Here is an 18,015-nt window from a genome sequence, read left to right as displayed (position 1 = left end):
ATGCATGTTACATGTTTTACTTTTCTATTGCTCCAACATCTTTGGGCCCAGTATTTAGGACTTATCCATGATGGAGCCCTTTCTTACAGGCTTCTGCTCTCTGGAGTCTTGCCCAGAAAATCATGTGTTATTTCAAAATGTATGTAGATGTCAATGTTATAAAAATAAAGTAGAAAATCTTACCTAGTGAGCCTGTAACAAAGATGGTCTGACACATACAATTCAGTTTCTACCAGCACTTCTTGTTTTCTTTTATCAGCTGCAGAGGTAGCAAAGTATGTTTTCTTCTTGCTTGGCACTGTTTTGTTTTTTTTTTTTTTTTTTTTTTTTGCAAGAGCACTTTCTACCCAGCAAGTACTGACTTCAGCTGAATGTAAGACTTCATTAAAAACCCTGATGAGATACCTTCTTAATGATAGGGGACAATAGGGAACAGATCCAGCTTTGTCACTGCTCACACCTTCTATAGAAAGCAAGTTTGCTATGGTAAGCAGGTTCTTTGTGCTGTTGAGAAACAAACCTGCAAGGGCATGGAAGCAGATTAGTCACTTCAGTTTCATTCTGCTGCTTCTCAGGAGAGCTGAGAAAAAGCCAAACAGTCCCAAAATAAAGCTGCTGTGAACTAAAATAGTGCTGGAGATTTGCTGGCACTTGAACCAGGTTGAAGATCACCTAGTTGGTCTGGGACATGGCAAGAGGCACTTTTAACATTTTTAATTCATTGTTAATATTATCTAAAGGCTAAAAAAATATTAAAAAATAAACATAACAGATTGGTTGACCAACAAGAAGCCAATACTCAATACTCTTTGTAATTGAGGGAGAGATTGCACTGGAAAACTGAACTGCCTCTCCCTTCATCCCAATGTTGGATCAAGTTCATTGAACTTTCTCAGAAAGTAAAATCTTAGCATCATCGTGGGTTGTTTTGCAAGTCTTAGTTTCTGACTCATAGAAAACCTGTATTTCAGAGCTTGCTTTTTCACTCCCTCAGCATCTGCTGGCTGAGGGACATAGTATGGAATTAATCTGTTCTGCTGAACTGTGGTGGAAAGCCAGAGTGGGTGTGGGTCAGATACCTCGTGTCTCATTATGTATGTACTGAGTGAATGGCTATAGGATGTGTGTGGTGTATTTTATCCTGCTCTGTTGAATTAGTACAGTGCAGCTAGAGAGGAGAAAACCCTAAAATTAAGGCATGATCACAGGATTCCTTTAAGGGCAATATAGTCCACCCAGAAGCCTTGCAAGCAGAAGAGAACAAGGTTTTACACAAACTATTTTCAGTCTCTGAAGGTATCCCAGAAGAATGAAGGAAATTAAAAGTGGTTTATTTTCTATCTCTGTAACTTGGATGGATTACAAACGTGAGAGAAAAAATCAGTGCAAACACCTATGATGTATTACAATAACCTTTATTACCTTCAGTGCAAATATTTGTAAGGCATTATGGTAACGTTTATTAATTTTCATGGGGAAAAAAAATACCAAACCCTGTTCTCTGTAGGGCTGGTAGTCTATTAGCCAGCTAGCTTTGTCATCTTTTTTTTCCTAGTTTAGCTTTAATTTTCCAACCTTTAACCATTTAGTGCTGAGCATTTGTAACTGAAGTCTTTGTATGCAAAGGATCTCAGCTGAATCACCCAGAGGCCAGGAAGTGCAGTCTCAGCAGGAGGCTGAGTGCCCATGCCAGGTACTTAGCCAAGCACCAAGAAAATGCTTTCATTCATGGGAGGTGACTGTCCTTGTCCTAGAGTTCCCCACCTCACTCCCTCTGCATCTTCTGCATGGAATGAAATCGATCTTTTAGAGCCGTTTAGTCTCCTGCATGATACAGCCTGATGCTTTAACTCTGCTGTGGATCACTAGGACTGATTCAAGCAGTTCTTCTGAAGGAAACAGGCAATCACAGGCTATCAAAGTATATACACAGAAGAGTTTTTTACTGAGTATCCTTGATTATATTTTTAGATGCTGTTAAACTTACTGGCAAAAATCAGGTCTCCGTGTTAATAAATTCAGGTGTCTCAAACTTTTTTATCACTCTCCCTCTGCAGTGTGTACTGAGTAAAGCCTTTAGAAGGCACCTTTGTCTTCCTGTCAAGTTTCCTGTTAAAAAGTACAGAATTTGTCTTCCACTACTAAGGATTGTGTTCTCTTTTAGGATCGAAATAGAATGTATGACAGTCTGAATATGCACTCTTTGGAAAACTCCCTTATTGACATTATGAGAGCAGAGCATGATCCACTTAAAGGTATGTTACTATGCTAAATAAAGAAAAAGGGTCATCCATTCTGCATATTTGAATTAATTCTGATTGCTAATTTAGATTCTAGGGTCATATTAAAATAGCAAATGAATCATTTTCTCAACTGACATGAAAGGTCAATCTCAAGCTGTATTTTATTGATAACATTGGTTTTACAGTCATTTAAAACTTTAAGTTTCAGTGGTTTCCTAGGTTTTTCTCCTTTTTCCCTCCCTTCCCCCCATAAATTCATAAGTTTATTTGAAATCTACTTATCTGCTGTAGGAAATTCTACTTTAATTTGTAAAGACACACTGTTCTGTTAGAACTGGCCAAAGGAGAGTGGGAGTAGAATCAAAATTGCCACCTATGTAATCTGGTTAATTTTTCTTTTCTTTGCAGTGAAAGCTGAAAAGAAAATTAAGTCCACTGATAAATTCAGCTTTTTTCCTTTCCAAATACTTTTTTCAAAGCCTCTACAGGAAAATTTTGGACCCAACTGTCCCATTTCTGTTGTCTCAGAGTCCAGGAATACTCTTGGTTTTGGAATACTTGTTCCCCTGACACCTCTGGGCTCTGCTTGAATCATTTAGCCACAGCACTAAGCACATAGCTAGTGCCTGTGAGCTTCAGTTTCAACTCCTCTATTTACTGTGCAGAAACTCTCCTGAATTCAGTTTTTTCATATTTATTCTCAGTGGGAGTTCACAGTCAAATTTAGGTGCAATTTTTATATTGTAATTGACTCCCCCCCATTCTCCATTTCTTGAGGCTCCTAAACTAAAGATACATTAGCACATAAGGACCTGCTTTCTCCTAATTCGATAATTTTGTTAGAGTTTGCTTATCATGATGTAATCAGCTGGAAGACCTGCAGTATTCAGACAGCATGTCCTAGTATTGCAGGATTTACAACAAAAAGTCAAAAGGTAGGGGTGGGATGTTTTTCAAACTAAAAATCTGAGCAAAGCATCAGTAAGTAGGTAGCATTTAGTTAGTTGGTTGAATTTCCTTCCCTTTAGAGTGGAAACTGAAGTTTAATATATTTAAATCTGATCTCACTTCTTAACTCCTACAGAGGATAAACTCTATTTCTAACAATTTTATGATTTAAGTCCATTATTAAGTTGAGTTTCTGTCTATTCTGCATTGTGATAAAACATTACTAAATAGCACAAAGAGGCTGAGGCCTGTGAACAGTTAGCCCAGCGGTAAGGAACTGTGGTTTCTAGTTAGATCCATCCCCAATTCAAAGCATAGTTGCTTCACTTTGCCACTCTCAGGTGGTGACTAATATTTCTTTGGTTATCTGAACCAAATCTGCCATCAGGAAGAGTATTAAAAGGTAAAAGCCACTGTTAGGCCTAAAATGAGAGCATGCAGATCTTGTATTGCAATCTGCTGCCATTGGCACTTCTCACATCCCTGAAAACCAGTCAGGTTCTTCACTTTTTCCTCTGCATTCCGACATGGCAAACAAATGGAAGTGGTAGCTTTGTTCCCACTGCCATCTTGCTGGTTTCATTTTGGCTTTATAGTGCAGAAGAGTTTCCAGAGGCACTGCAAGCACAGAAAATACCCATTCTTATTTTAATTATTCATATTTCATTATTGCGTGATAGATGAAAACTCTGTAGTTCAAATAATTTTTTAGATAGAATAAGACGAGAAGCAGTTTAAAGATTTTAAGCTCAAGCTTCATATATAAACACTGAAAAACTCAGTAAAGGTTTCATAGTTACTCTGTGCTTTCTAGGGCCATGAGGATGTGGTTTCAGTCTACAGTTGGGAGATTTTAAGTTTCACAGTCATACTCTTGCCATAAAAATTCTGCTAAGTTTTATGTCTGAACTGAAACAGATGGAAGCCATAGATAGTGATGAATTCAAAGGAAATCCATTTTTTTATTCAAGTGCCAGAGAACAATCCACATGCCAACTGAATTTAACTAGAGTAATTGTCTGCTGTTATTTAAATTGGTTGATTAAGATAGTTTTTTCTCTTTGGAAGTAATTATTTCAACAGAAACAGCTACACTGTTAAGAGTAAGACACAAAAAATGTTCCTTACTGACTGGAAGAAATCACATCCTAGAATAGCCTTTTAGTTTCTCTGTACCCTTCTATTTAGTCACCATTACTTGGCATTTTTGTAATTTCCTAGCAACTGTAACTTTGTCTTTTTCCCCTGCAAACCCTGAAACACCAGTTTTGTTACTTTAGCCTCTGCTGCTTTTCTTTTCACCCAAGAAAACCTGACATTTACTTAAGAACGCATCATACTTGCTTTCAGAATGCACAGGATTAAGAATATTATTGTAATTGTTCTTATTATATAGTGTAATTATATTACAATATAATACATATAATATACTTAGTTGTAACTGGAGACTATTTTTTAGCTAGAGAATATTTCTATGACAAGTTTTTAAGTAAACCTAAGCACACTAAAACAATGCATCTTTTATATCTGACCACAGCAGTCAAATGAAAGGCTGGAATTTGAAGCACGTGTTTCAGATTTAGCTGCTTACAATATCTGGAGTATGACTAAGCATCTTGTCTGAGATTCTGCACAATGCAGAACAGACACTGTGTGCTAGCTCACAGCTTTTATGGTTTGCATTTCAAGATCCATTTTAGAAGGTCTAATCTTGTCACTTTTGCTTTCGTGAACTTGAAAATTTTTTTTTCCAATGTGATTCATGATTGCTAAGTTTGTGCCTGCCAAAAAATTTATAGATGCACAGTTTTGACTTCACTTAGACAAAGTTTAGTCATTGCTGGAGATATGATCAAAAGAAAGAAGTCATTTTTAGCTCTTAATAAGGTATTTTTTCAAGGTGGGTGGATAGGGAATAGATACTTGATTTCACTAGTTACTGCAGCAGAAATACTGATCATATTAAAACTGATCTTTCCCATACAGCTTTCTTGAAATGCATTTCATAATAAAACATTAATGTGCAAGATTACCCTATCTAATCATTTGAATATAAACAGGATGTAAAATTAATAAAATTTAAAGTAAACTAATTTTACACCATTATTCTTAAATAATCTTTTAATTCTTCTTATAGCCCTTAGATTAATTATTTTGTGAGAAGAACTGCAATACTGGTAGCCTGAAATACATGGGTGTTGGTAGTATCTTTTCCAGGCATACTTCATGTGTACTTGCATTTTTTTCCCTTTTCCTCCCCTTAATACCAATGCTTCTGGTACTAAAGACATAGAAAACTTAGATTCTAGACATTTCAAAAACACGAAAGACAGCATTGGGCTAAAACAGATTATGGAAAAAAATTAGAAAAAAATAGTTATATTTTGCACGGAATATATATTAGAATTGAGAGGGCAGTGATTTAATTGAATCTATTGACTGGCCTAAATCTTTTTCTAGTAAAGCTTGGTGTTTTCTGTGTAATTTAAGGGCTACTCATTTGTAAGGCAAGAGTATTGATACTGTATTCAATTTAACACCAGCTTCCTGACCAGCTCTCTTGCAGCTTTGCAAGCTAGATGTAAGACAGCAGTGAGCCTGAATTCAGCACATTTTTTAGGAAAGTTACACAAATATATTTTTTGTATCACTAGTAATTAATAAAAGTATACAAAAAATACAAAAAAAAAAGTTTCTGGCTTATTTTTCAGAAAAATAACTTGATACACTTAGATGCTGCTCTTTTTCTTGGGTTTATTTTCCTTTTACATGGGTTTAGTTGAGCTTTTCAGCTGTTAGACGTGTTTCTTTTAAAAGCAACCTGCTGGTGCGTGCTCAGTGAAGTGAAAAAAAAAGCACTGGTGACTCAGCAACACGGTAGAGAACATTTTCTTTGCATATGGTAATTTCTCTTTTAAGGAAACTCAGCTTATATTTTTTGTTATGAAGCTCTAAAATGTAAAGATCTGCAGTTGCTTGCTAGAGTATTTCAAATTGGGTTTAGAAAAAGTGATTCTGAGGCTGAACAAAAAAGTATGGAAGGAAAAGCTTCACTCTTAGTCATATAAAAGGCTGTGAAATTATACATACAGATTGATTTCCCTTTCTGTCCTAGGAACCCTTTATGATAAAAGCAGATTTTTAAGGACTAATAGACTGTGTTAAATAGACTATCAGAGACAACACATTTTTGGCCTCATTATGACTTACATAATTCTTACACAAGGGTTTGAAAGTGTAGTATCCAGGCTTTCTGTAACTAGGTGTTGTCCAAACAGGGTTTTGTGCTGTTGTCTTAACTACTCTGATTCAAAAACTGAGCTTTCTGAAACTGCTGCAGTCCTCAGCCAGATGGTCTGGTCTGTTAAACTAGTTTGGGAAAAGCTTCACTTGGAAGCTGTTTCTCTTTTTAGTCAGGAGAGTTCTTGAAAAAAAGGAAGAGAGGAAAGAATTTTGTGATACTCAGTCTCTTCAGCCATTTAAAGAGGTGTGGGGTTTTTTTAAAAAAAAAAAAGTGGGGGGGAGAATAGACATGAAATACCAAATTTGTGGAATGTCAGCAATGTTTAAAGCCCTCTTTATACTTCAGTTTATCCCAAATATTTTAATATATGTGGATTCCTCCCAACAATTTAGTTAAGCAGTAATAGATACTATGCATTTCCAGAAGTAGATGTGAATTTGCCTTAAAATGAAAAATGAGCATGCACAATGACATCTGTATGCTGGGAAGAATCTTGCAAAAAAACCTTCAATTACTATTGCCCATGTTAGTAACATGAGATTACAGAAATGTAGCTAAAACTTAAGTTTGTTACACTTTCCTCATGGTTTGGATTAGCAAGACTTTTAACTGGATCTAGGTGGATAAACTCCCTTAACAAAATTTGTTTGCAAGCTTTTTCTTTTTTTTTTTTTTATGTTCTTACAGAAGAATACATTGTGAGAACTATGTACCAGACAGTTCTGTTAACATTAATCCTGTTTAGATATGGAACAGGAGGCTAAATTTAATAGAACTCTGGTTGCATAAGAAATGTCAAACATACCTGCTTCTCCTTAGCAATATCATTTTGAATTTAGCCATGATACCTGAGAATTATTAATTAGCAGTAACACGATGAAGCTGCAAGTTCAGCTTTGCACAGGGAAAATGTCTATAACATGATACTTTCTGATGCAGAAGTGGAGTACTTGGCTGTGTATTTGTTCCAAATCACAGCACATTACAAATTTTGGATCATGTAGAGCTGAGTTCTGTAGACAGAGAAGTGATTAATTTTCCTTCCTCAGGAATAGAACCTTTCTATTACTTAAAAATCAGGTATTCTCTAACTAACTGGTAGTTGATGTTAAACTAGTATAGCATCTTTATGTTGCTAAATTTTTTTTCAGCAGGTGAAGGCCACTGGAATAACTGGAGTGTTTATTGGGCTGTTGATATGATTCTAGGTTACTGACAGGGATGTAGGATGGGATTTGATAGGAATTGTGGTGAGGATAGTTCTTAAAATTATACCTTTTTTTTTAAAATGCATCAAGCAATGTGCAGCAAAAATAGCTAAGAAGACAAATTATAGAAACAAAGTAAAGTGTTATAGAACGGTGCTTCTGTCTTATTTTATATACTGATTTAATTTTTTTCATACTGTATATGTTCATTTAGCTAGAATAATCTGTTAAAAATGGCACAATGTGAGCTCTGTATAAGTCAGATCTTGCACCTACATCCATATATGAAGTGTTCTGAATTTATGTATATCACTGAATGCAGGTGGAAACTCTAGAAACACTGCATTTTGCTTCAATAGGTCAATATGGGGGATAAGAACCTAAGTTAATGTATCAAATAACAATGATTTTATTTTCACAACCAAGCAAACCTCTGCGTTAAAAATGTTAAGTCAGGTTGGAAATCCAAGTACTAGACAAGGTATTAAATCCACAAGCTAAATTCACCAGGATGCAGCAATACAAAATATGATTTTATTGAAATAACCCCATAAATAAGAGTTAAAAGAACTATCAGTGCAGTTTTCCATGCACTGAATACCATGTTCTTCCTTTTCCTTTCTATCCCCCAAGTCACTCATGAGCTGAGCAAGCCAGTTCCTCTCCCCAGCACAGCACAAGTGGGTTTGCTTTGTGTTTGTGTGATTCAATTCATAGGTTTTGCTCTTCAGTAGTGGACCCAGCTCCTTCATGCACTCTACCCACTACTTTAATGAGGGGTGCATTATTATTTCAGCTTTTTCAGTTTGGCACCTCTGTTTCAGATGCACTTTATTTGTCAAGCTGTAGGGGGAAAAAAAGCAAAAGAATGCAGAACCAGAGTTGGAAACCCAGAATTTACTTATCTTGTTAAACAGTTTTCCTCTCCAGGTGTTGACACTGGTGGGCTTCTCTTCCCTGCTAGGTCTTAAACCTGATCTCTTTTTCTGCACTACTTTGCAGAAAGAAATTTATCTTTTGTCTCCTTGATGAATAGGAAAAGAAGATAAATGTATGCAGACAGGGAGAAAGACTCTGAACCTAAACTTGAAGATATTCAAGATAATTTAACATTTCTATTGTTATTCTTGATAGATATAGCATTCTGATTTGCAATAAACCACTTGCAGTGTTGCAAGTATTTCTATAGCATATATAAACATGATGGTGACAGTAAATAATCTCATAAAATTCTTGCTGTTAGGCAAATCAGTATTACTTTTCTAGACCAAAGAATGAATAAGTGAAGGAAAATGAGTTGTTATGCATCAGGTTGAGCAAACCAGTGACAGCTCCCAGGTTACAATTTAAGGATGCCTTGTTCCTGGTTCTTTTCCTATTATACAAACATACATTGCTAGAAGGGCACAGTATTTATAGTTCCAAGAAATGTTAGGTGTAGCTGGAAATGTTCAGCATGACAGAAAAAATGGCTTTTATGTTAAAACTGCACATCTCAAGGATAAGGAACATGAAGATACAAAGGGTTTTGTGAAGGCCTTTGTTTAACATTTTACCTAATCCTGCTCAAAAATTCTGTAGAAGTTGGAGAAGATGAGCAGAGTCCTTTTGGGTGGCATTCATCTCCCCTTTCCCAGGAGGCTGCCCTTGCCCTTCACTGCTTTCTCCACACTTTCAAATTCCAAAAGAAATAGTTCCTACCTAATCTGCAGGGGTTCTGTTATCATCCATTCTTGTAGTAATGAAATCTGCAGGAAGATAAATAGTACATGGCTGAATAAAAATCATTTTACCACAGTGCCTGCAAGTAAGGCTGAATAAAATATCCTAAATTTTCTTTATTTTGTTATTTTGTTTAAGTGCAAGGGTTTATAATGTATGTTTTTCTATAAATATATATTTTTGGTAGCACATTATAATGCTGATCCCCTGAAGGGGACGAGCAAAACTTAACCCATATAACTTAGGGATTTTCAGCAAAAAGGTTTTCTTTATTTAATACCAAAGGTGTCCTGGTGGACACAGAACTACTATTTCCAGAAACTTCCAGTCTTGCTTCTAATCCCATGGGTTGACCCTCTATTTCTTCTTAGAAAGAGTGAACATTATTAGAATATGACACGTGTCTTACTAATACTTACATCTAGCAAACAATCTCCATATATATTTCTCTTTAAACCTGTGTGAGTGCTAAACACCCACTTCTTTTACAGTGGATTCTTCTTTATGCCTCCACAAACATAATTTGCTCCAAAAGATTTAAATGTTGAAATTACAGTAATTTTTTCTATATGCTTACAGATTATAAGGAAGCAGGCATGTTTTAATAGCAAGATAGACAGGCATGTGGGGTTTTTTGCCCATTAAAGCACAGTTCTTCCAAACACAGCAGCTATTGTGAATGTCTCTAGGTCAGTGTGCACTGCTGGTATGTTTGCAACTTCCTGTAAACAGAAAAGGTCTCCTGTAATAAAAAGGAATTTGTAGTGAAACAGACACTTCAGCTGTGAATTTTAAACCATTCGTTTAACTATCACAGTATAACTTGCCACCAGTGTAGTAAAATGAAAAGCTTGAAACATCATCATGTCAGGATATGAGGTTTCCATGTAATTTTTATTAAGTATAAAATATTGAAAATGTTATTTGTCATACTCTTCAATTTTGCTCATTCATTAGATAAACCAGTATCCTAGCTTTGCCAGACTTACTGAAAAATATGACACAATTCTTATATATAATACACTGAGATACAGTCATACATTGGTTAATAAAATTTTAATGCCTTCATTCCTGTGAGTGTGATTTTTCTTAAAGTGATTCAGTAGAGAGCTACTGAACTGCAGAAGTGCCACTCTGTTAAGCAATGTGCATTGTACAGTTATTCACAAGCTCTGTGAAAGAGAAGACTAAAGCAGTCAGCACTATTTCTGGGTGTCATGAAACAAAAAGTGGCTTTATCCTATTGGAGCTGATCCCAAAGCACATTGCAGATCTTATGACCAGAGAATTAAGGTTAAGAAGTCTGTTCTTGTCAGCTTTAACTTGGGTCAAGGGTATTGTTGGTTAATGTGCTTGGAGTTAAATATTAGCTCTTTATTTCCCTTAGGCAAACTGGAAATATAGTTCATAGTTAAATCCCAAGCAGTGATTTTTTCATTATTTTTTTCTAGCATAGTAACTAAAAACTCTGCATTTGTTTTGTTTTGTTCTTTGTTTTTTGTTTTCTTTTAAGGTCGCTTGAGTTATCCACATCCAGGGACTGACAATCTTCTGATGTTAAATGGTAAGTACTAATCTTATAACAGTTTCTAATTATCTCTAGCTTAGCTTAAATCTGACATGTTGGTATAAAACCATACTATGATACTCTGTTACTGAATTACTTGCCTCTAGCCTTCAATACTGATGGGACTGTTGCCATTTTTCAGAGTAAAATGGCAAGAGCTAATCTCACAACAGGCTTTCATTATATCTGGCTTATTTGAAATCTGAAATGCCTGTAATGGTGCACTGCTTGTTCTTTTTTGTTCTCAAGCAACCAATGGTATGCTCTCCCCAGATCTGCTAGAAATCTGTGACACAGAAACAGAAATCAGAAAAATAAGGCCAGAAAAGGCCTTTTTTGTCTTGTGTAAATAGAGGGTGCACTAAGTGTTTTCTTTTATAATTAGGTGAAAAAACATTTTACTTAGGTTAAGTTTTTTAGACCTGGCTTTGTCAAATACATTTCTTACTGCAAATTATGGTGAAGTTAGAGTTCATGTTCACGTTCCTCTCCCAGTAGGTCAAACTTCATGAACATCTGCTGCTCAGGGCAGGCATGAACTTTAGCCTTTGTTCGAGGCTTAAGAAGGAAGCAGAGCTTGGTAATCCATCTAAGTCAATAATAAATCAGGAGGTTTGCACACAAATGTTTTCTACATTGGGAAAAATTAGAGCTACAGTGCCACAGCTTCTCTACAAAAAGCAGAAGCTGTTGGACACAAAGCAAATCCACTTTAGTCATTGACCTGATGGCTCTAAACTTTACCAGTGAAGACATACTATTAAAAAAATACAATCCAAAGAGTTATTTCAGGTTTGTTTGTTCTTTGGAGCTTTCTTTTTAAAATTTCCTTGCTCTTCAGCACAGTCATTTACACTTCTGCAAATGGATATAAAATGTAAAAAATATCCAGTTTCCTTTGTTAGGACACAGAATACACGTTTAAAATTTTAAGGACATTCAGATTTAGCTTTTACGCCCAATAAAGGAAAATTTGAAGAATTGAGTCATTTGCTATTGAATAGTTCTTAAAGATAATAACAGTATTTTGCAAAGTGGAAATAGCTGCTTAACTACTGGAATAAAATCAGTGTTTAGCCCACATAGGCCATAATCTTGATTCCTAGTCAGGAATTGTATTGAATATTGATGAGGTTGATGTTACAAAATTTATAACAGGAAACTTGCTGTATTTTACTGCAGCTGCAAGACCCATGCTGCACGTTGGTTTGTTGAGGCAGGGTATGTTCCATTGGAATAATCTGCTGATTTCTAATGAAATGTTAGATGGGAAGGTATTAAAAAAAATCAGCAATCTTACAAGCAATTGTGAAATATTCCAGTGCTATCAGTGGAAGAAATTATTCTTTTTTACTTCATTTGTCTCAATACTTAGGATAGAGAGCTGCTCTTTTGATAGTTTTGCATGTTAAAAGAGTCTGTGGGAAGCATTGTTACTCCATGGATTATCTAGGAAAAAAAAAGGTTTGCTCTGTTATCACAGCCACTGGACAAATGCATCTCAGTGGTACCACTCTATCCTGAAAACCTTTACCACAGAGCTAGAATATTCACTGAAGAATATCTTTATTTTGTTATTAATGCTGGTGGGGGTTCCATTGCAGTTTGGAAGCAAGCACTTGATGTGACTGCTGTCCTCTTTAAAAGCTGCAATATTATTTCCAGCCTTCAATAGGAGAGATAAAAATAATGATTTTTAGTATCTAAAAGTTACTGGAACACCTAATTTTCAGGTGTGCCCTTTAGGATTTAATTCAGAGCATGATCTGAGGCATTTAAGCTCTACCTGGAACATGGAACATCCCCATCAGTGAGTCACAGACACCATGCAGAGCCACCTGAAGCTGGGGGGTCTGGGCTCCAGTTTCTTACAGCTTGAAAGGAGAAGCTCTGGGAACAGCTTCTGGGAAGCTCCAGCTCCTCAGACTCTGTACAACCTTTTTATTTCTTAGCAAGAACCGAGGGGCTTCCTCCAAATGTGCAGTAATGAGTGTAATAGTTTGAACACTTGCTCATCAAGTTGCAGACTTGAGTCTCCTTCTCTGCTGAAATGGATTTCTGTGGCTGTAATTGTTACCTTGGAGGGAAGAAGAGGGGAAGAGGAGAGCTGATAATTCAGAGACTCAAATTTGTCTCTTACTTACAAGGAGGAGCAGGGATACCAGACCTTTATGATGGAAAAAATAGCAAAATTTTTAAGGATTCTGGGCCCATGTCTGTGTGCACTGACACTTAGCACTAGATTCATCATTGGACTTTAGTTGGCTTGATTTTAGTGGACTGCTATCTCTGGATCCCAATAAGGTTCTGTCATGAGCCCAGACTGGAATTCTTCAACCCTTTTAAGATTAAGCACTTCTAGATAAAACTTATTTTTAGCTAGTTTTTCCTCTTCTTAAATGATAGATCTTTCCCAGCTCATTTAAATTGTACTTACTTAACTGTACCTAATATTAATATTTACAATTTTCATTATTTAAATTAATGAAATGAACCAAAGGAAAGCTGATTTATATGTTTTAATAAATTATATATATGATAATTATATATCTGTTTCAGCTCAAGCTGTAGAAAAGAAATGCATTTTTAATCAACTGTTATCTCTCAAATGTCAAAAAAAGATACTTTGGAATGGGTTTATTGACATCTTTAATCTTCAGCCTCGAGAGAACCTTTCTGTAGCAAGTAATAATGCAGGAGTCCAGTTCATTGCAGTGTAGGGTGTTTTTCCCCATTGTAGGGTTCCCCCCTTTTTATAAGTTTAATTAATGGAATATTTTAATGACTGTTGAAACATAATTCACCATTTGATTAGCTTCACAAGGGAGTATTAGATTCTCCTTCTCAAAGATCCTATGGCTGTTTGTGCTTAAAAAAAAAAAAAGTGTTTTGCCTCAAATAGAAGTGACTGAACTTCCTATATAGGAAATGCTGAATGAGTTTCTGTAGTGTGTTACAGATGCCAAACTTGAATGGCCATAATGATCTCTTTCAGCCTTAAAATCAATAAATGTGTGATTTCTAAAGAAATCTTAATAGAATGTAAGCACCAGATCCAACAGAATGAAACAGGATTTAGGCACCTACCTCCTTTCCTCCAGACTCTTGGGAAATTTTTACTGTAATTGTTTATGGATTTCTTTAAATGACAAGTATTAGTGGAAAGGGCTTTATTACTTCTCTGTCACCATTTGATCATTAAATCAGGAATGTTAGGGACAAATAGTATTTTATCTTGCTTTCTATCCTAAATTTAGTTGTTATCTTGAAATATAGGAAGCTTTTCTGATAGTTTTTTTGTAGTTACACAACATATATTGAATTTGTCTCAGTTATTCAGATGAGTTATTTAAATATTTTCATACTTGACCTCTGGTATTTATTTGAAGTGAGCGTCTGAATAAAATAGAAATTACACATTCACTATTTGTGTCATAGCATTGCTTCTGCAAAGTTATATTTATCTTGTCTTGATATTAGATAAACATGCACTAAAAGCGTGTTCTGTTTCTCATTTCTGTCTGAGCTGACTGAAGTTGCAGAAAGGGGAGGCTATTAGTTTTTTATAGATTTAAGCCTTATTGATATGTAACTTCAGGAATATGGAAACAGAAGGTTTTAACTGCAAGGGAATGTCTTTATTTAATTACAAGGGAATGTCTTTATTGCATATACAGCACTCTTACTGTTGAAAGTTTCCAAGGTTTTTTGACTTGTTAGTAGGCATCATTATATGTCTTCTGTGTGTTGCCTAATTTATTTCTTAGAATAAAAATCTGTCTCATTTGCTCACTCATTTGAAATCTTTCAGAGGTTTTGTCTAATTAAGGTATCCAGCTTTATAGATTAAACAGTACAAAAAATATTTCTGTGTGACTTAGACTTCGAGCAAGTTCAGGTAGGATGAAGTTAATCTCTCCTTTTTTCTTGTTGTATATTATTTATTTGCCTAAAGTGTCTGGCCTTTTCCAAAGGGCTGTCCCCCTTGCAATTATTTATCTAAGCATGTGCACTAATTGTGTAGATGTATATATTAAATACATCTATAAAAAACCCTACATGGGTAGCTGTAATTAAAGACATATAATATGTCTGTTTATACAGACCACATGCTCTGTAAGCATATGTGCTCTGAAAGGTGTAAGACATGGCACATGTTATTTTAATAAATACAGAAATATTTCTGCTGGAATCTAATCTTCAGAAAGAATAATCTCATTGCCTACAACGTACTGAAAGTTTTATTCACTGTAACCTTTCACAAGTAGCATCTGGCCCTCAAAAAGGAAGTTTATATATGTAATGTGGAGAGATTAAAATGCTGAAGTTTCATGAAGATATAGGATATGTTTGCTCTAATGCTGTATTTTTAGTCACAGTAAAACTTTGTACTTAGTGTTATTAAAACAACTTACCTACAGTACTTCTACTGTGGTCTTAAAGTCTAGCTAAAACTAGGAAAAAAAAAAAAAAGACAGGTTTTAAAAAAACATACATTTTGACATTAATGATTACATTTTTTGCAGCAGGGCCTACAGAATGTCTCAGAGTGGGATCATGTTTTTCTAGATGCAAAATGGCAGAGAATCCCTGCCCCAAACTACTTTGCAATCTAAATGGACAAGGAGATAAATATCAGGGGTGTTGCCATACAAGTAAAGCAGATAATGTGACATCAAGTACAGCTGTTTTCCCATTTCACTCTTTTGCTGAAGCAAAGAAGGCACAGAAAACTGAAACATCATTGTAAATTCCTTGTGTAGAAAAGACTGCAGCAACTGCCCTTTAAAGTGGAATTGCACGGGGGTATTTTTAGCATTTTAAGAACTCTTTTGTATTTCTCCTTAGAACTACTGTTGGTTATTTTTAAATGCAGAAAGAAAAACAGCTCAGGTGCTCAGTAACCAATTATTTTTCTGCATATCAGCTTGTCTTAACTATGTAAATAGGATAAAAGACCTGAGCTGGTTTTGTGAGGAGAAAGGAGCATAAGTGACAGTAGAGAAAAATTATTAAGAAAAAATTATTAATAATTAAAATTTATTAATTCCAAAAGATGCTGATGAATATGCATTCTTCTTTGAGAGAGAGCCTGGCATTGCAGTCATTGCTGTGAGTGCGATGCACGTGGTTACTCCACTTTTATTTCTGGAAGAAAAAAAAGAATTAAAAAAAAAAAAAAAAGAGCCTAGAGGAGGTTAGATGAGGGTTTGGTGAGGTTACTGCTAATGCCATGTGGGAGTCACTTTGGCTGAGAGTCAGAAAAGCTTTGTACGTGCTGCAACACTGACACAGAACTGTGTCACTGACTCCAGTGGAAAACAAGTCTGAAGTTCAGCATCAAATCCCCCTCTGCAGCAGGAACTGGTGGGACCTCTAATCACACAGAAGAATACCTTTGTTCTCTCAATTCTATTTTGATGTGGGAAATGGGAATTTAGGTGTTTCCATTTGGAAATTTTTCTTTCAGGAAGTGAGCTTTTCTGGTGTGGTTTATTGGAAGGAAGTTGGAGGATTTGAAGAAGTTCAGGGTCAAAACTGTCCTCAAGAGTAATTCTTTCAGATGAAAGATAATGAATTGAAAGTTAAATGCAAGTTGGACAGGAATATGGTGTCTATTCTGTAATGAATTGACAGTTTTAAAGAAGAAGAAATGAGAGATTCAGAATTCCATAAGCATTTTACTGAATTTCTAGTAGTAGGAGATCAAGGTAACACAGGGAAGAAAAATATTTTACTCACTAAAAAATTGGAAAAACCATGTGCAAATAGGAGCTCCCAGGCTATAAGTATTTAATAATATGAGAACGGGCCAGTGAATGATGTTTAAGAAACAATTAGCTTGGGGCTGCATGTATTTCAGTGTCCCAGAACCCAAGGTGCTTTTTGGGGAGTGATGCATGTATGGAGATCTTGTAAAATCAAAACAGTAATGCCAAGACAAAGTAATGTTCGTTCCTAAATGTTGCTGTAACATTATGGTTTATAGTAATGTTTTCTATTTTGGGTGTTTCTCTGCAGTGCTGTAATGATTCAAGTATTTTTTCTCAGATGCAAAGTCTGAGAAAGAGGAATTGAAAATACTTTGTGAAAACGTAACTAAGAAGTTAAGCAGAGCTTAATAGTTTTTATATTAGTACTCTGGGTATTTTTAGTTTCCTATCCCTCAGGCAGAGAAGCAGTCTATGATAAGTGTGACCCCTTTAAGAATCTTGCAAAACTCAAAAGTTAGGAAAATCTTGGATATACTTGCTTTGGGTCAGAAATTGTTGCATTGCCTTTGTGCAGTGTTTTTGATACAATGCTATTTCTTGTGACTTGTGCCCTGATTTTGTTTGCTGCCACAAGGAGTCTTTTGTTTCAAACAAAACCTTGCAGTTAATTTTCTGCTAGGTCTTTTCATGAAAAAGGAAGGTCATGGCTTATAGCATTTGTATTGTCACTGCAAAGGACTGTACAAACTGTTCTATGGACCAGGATGTTTCTGTGATTAATTTAACACTGGCTACATGCTTTTTGAAGTAATATTTTCCTTTTTACAATTTCGGTACCCTGGTATTTACACACTCGTGTAAGATACAAAGCACATTTGTGAGGATGAATTTACAAAGTTACCATAATTTATGTACCAAGTTCAGATCAAGGAGAAAGACATGCTGAAATATTTTAAAGTATGTTCTTACAGCTGGTGCTGAGGTTAATTTAATAGTGAAGCAGTGTGCTCTTTCAGTGAGACTTCAGCTCCATGCATTCTCATCTACAAGTCCCAGTAACAAGTACTGATGCAGATTTTTACTGCTTTACCCACATGGTTCTTTGTATCTTAAATATTTTAGTATGTGGGCATGATACAGTTGTTTGACATTTTACAATTTGTCCTTTGTTTGCATGCAGCAAGGAGTTATGGGCGAAGACGAGGTAATTCACTTCTGTTTGTTACAGTACAATTAATTCTGACTGAGCTGTTACTGATCATTAAAATTAATCCAGATTTTTGATTGTAAATGCTTTGCTGCATGTTGTCTTAGTGTGGGAGAGATGGAGGGCGTGAGGGAAGGAGGGGTGCAGTCCAGATTGTTATGG

General features: G+C 35.5%; 1 protein-coding gene across 5 annotated transcripts in view; it reads left to right on the top strand.

The window, feature by feature from the left end:
• The window catches only part of CPEB2 (cytoplasmic polyadenylation element binding protein 2), a 54,438-nt gene that overhangs the window by 13,140 nt on the left and 23,283 nt on the right, over nt 1–18,015 (top strand). For 3 of the 5 annotated variants that reach the window (XM_071743931.1, XM_071743930.1, XM_071743933.1), the window contains 2 exons: nt 2,165–2,255; nt 10,879–10,929. In XM_071743931.1, the coding sequence (XP_071600032.1) occupies nt 2,165–2,255; nt 10,879–10,929 (142 nt within the window). Of the gene's footprint in view, nt 1–2,164; nt 2,256–10,878; nt 10,930–17,826; nt 17,851–18,015 lie in introns of all 5 variants that reach the window. The other 2 variants (XM_071743929.1, XM_071743932.1) reach the window with 1 other exon arrangement.

This window comes from Heliangelus exortis, chromosome 4 (genome assembly GCF_036169615.1).
Source record: "Heliangelus exortis chromosome 4, bHelExo1.hap1, whole genome shotgun sequence".
In the NCBI taxonomy this organism is placed as follows: domain Eukaryota; kingdom Metazoa; phylum Chordata; class Aves; order Apodiformes; family Trochilidae; genus Heliangelus; species Heliangelus exortis.
This window is presented reverse-complemented; position numbering and strand designations above follow the sequence as displayed.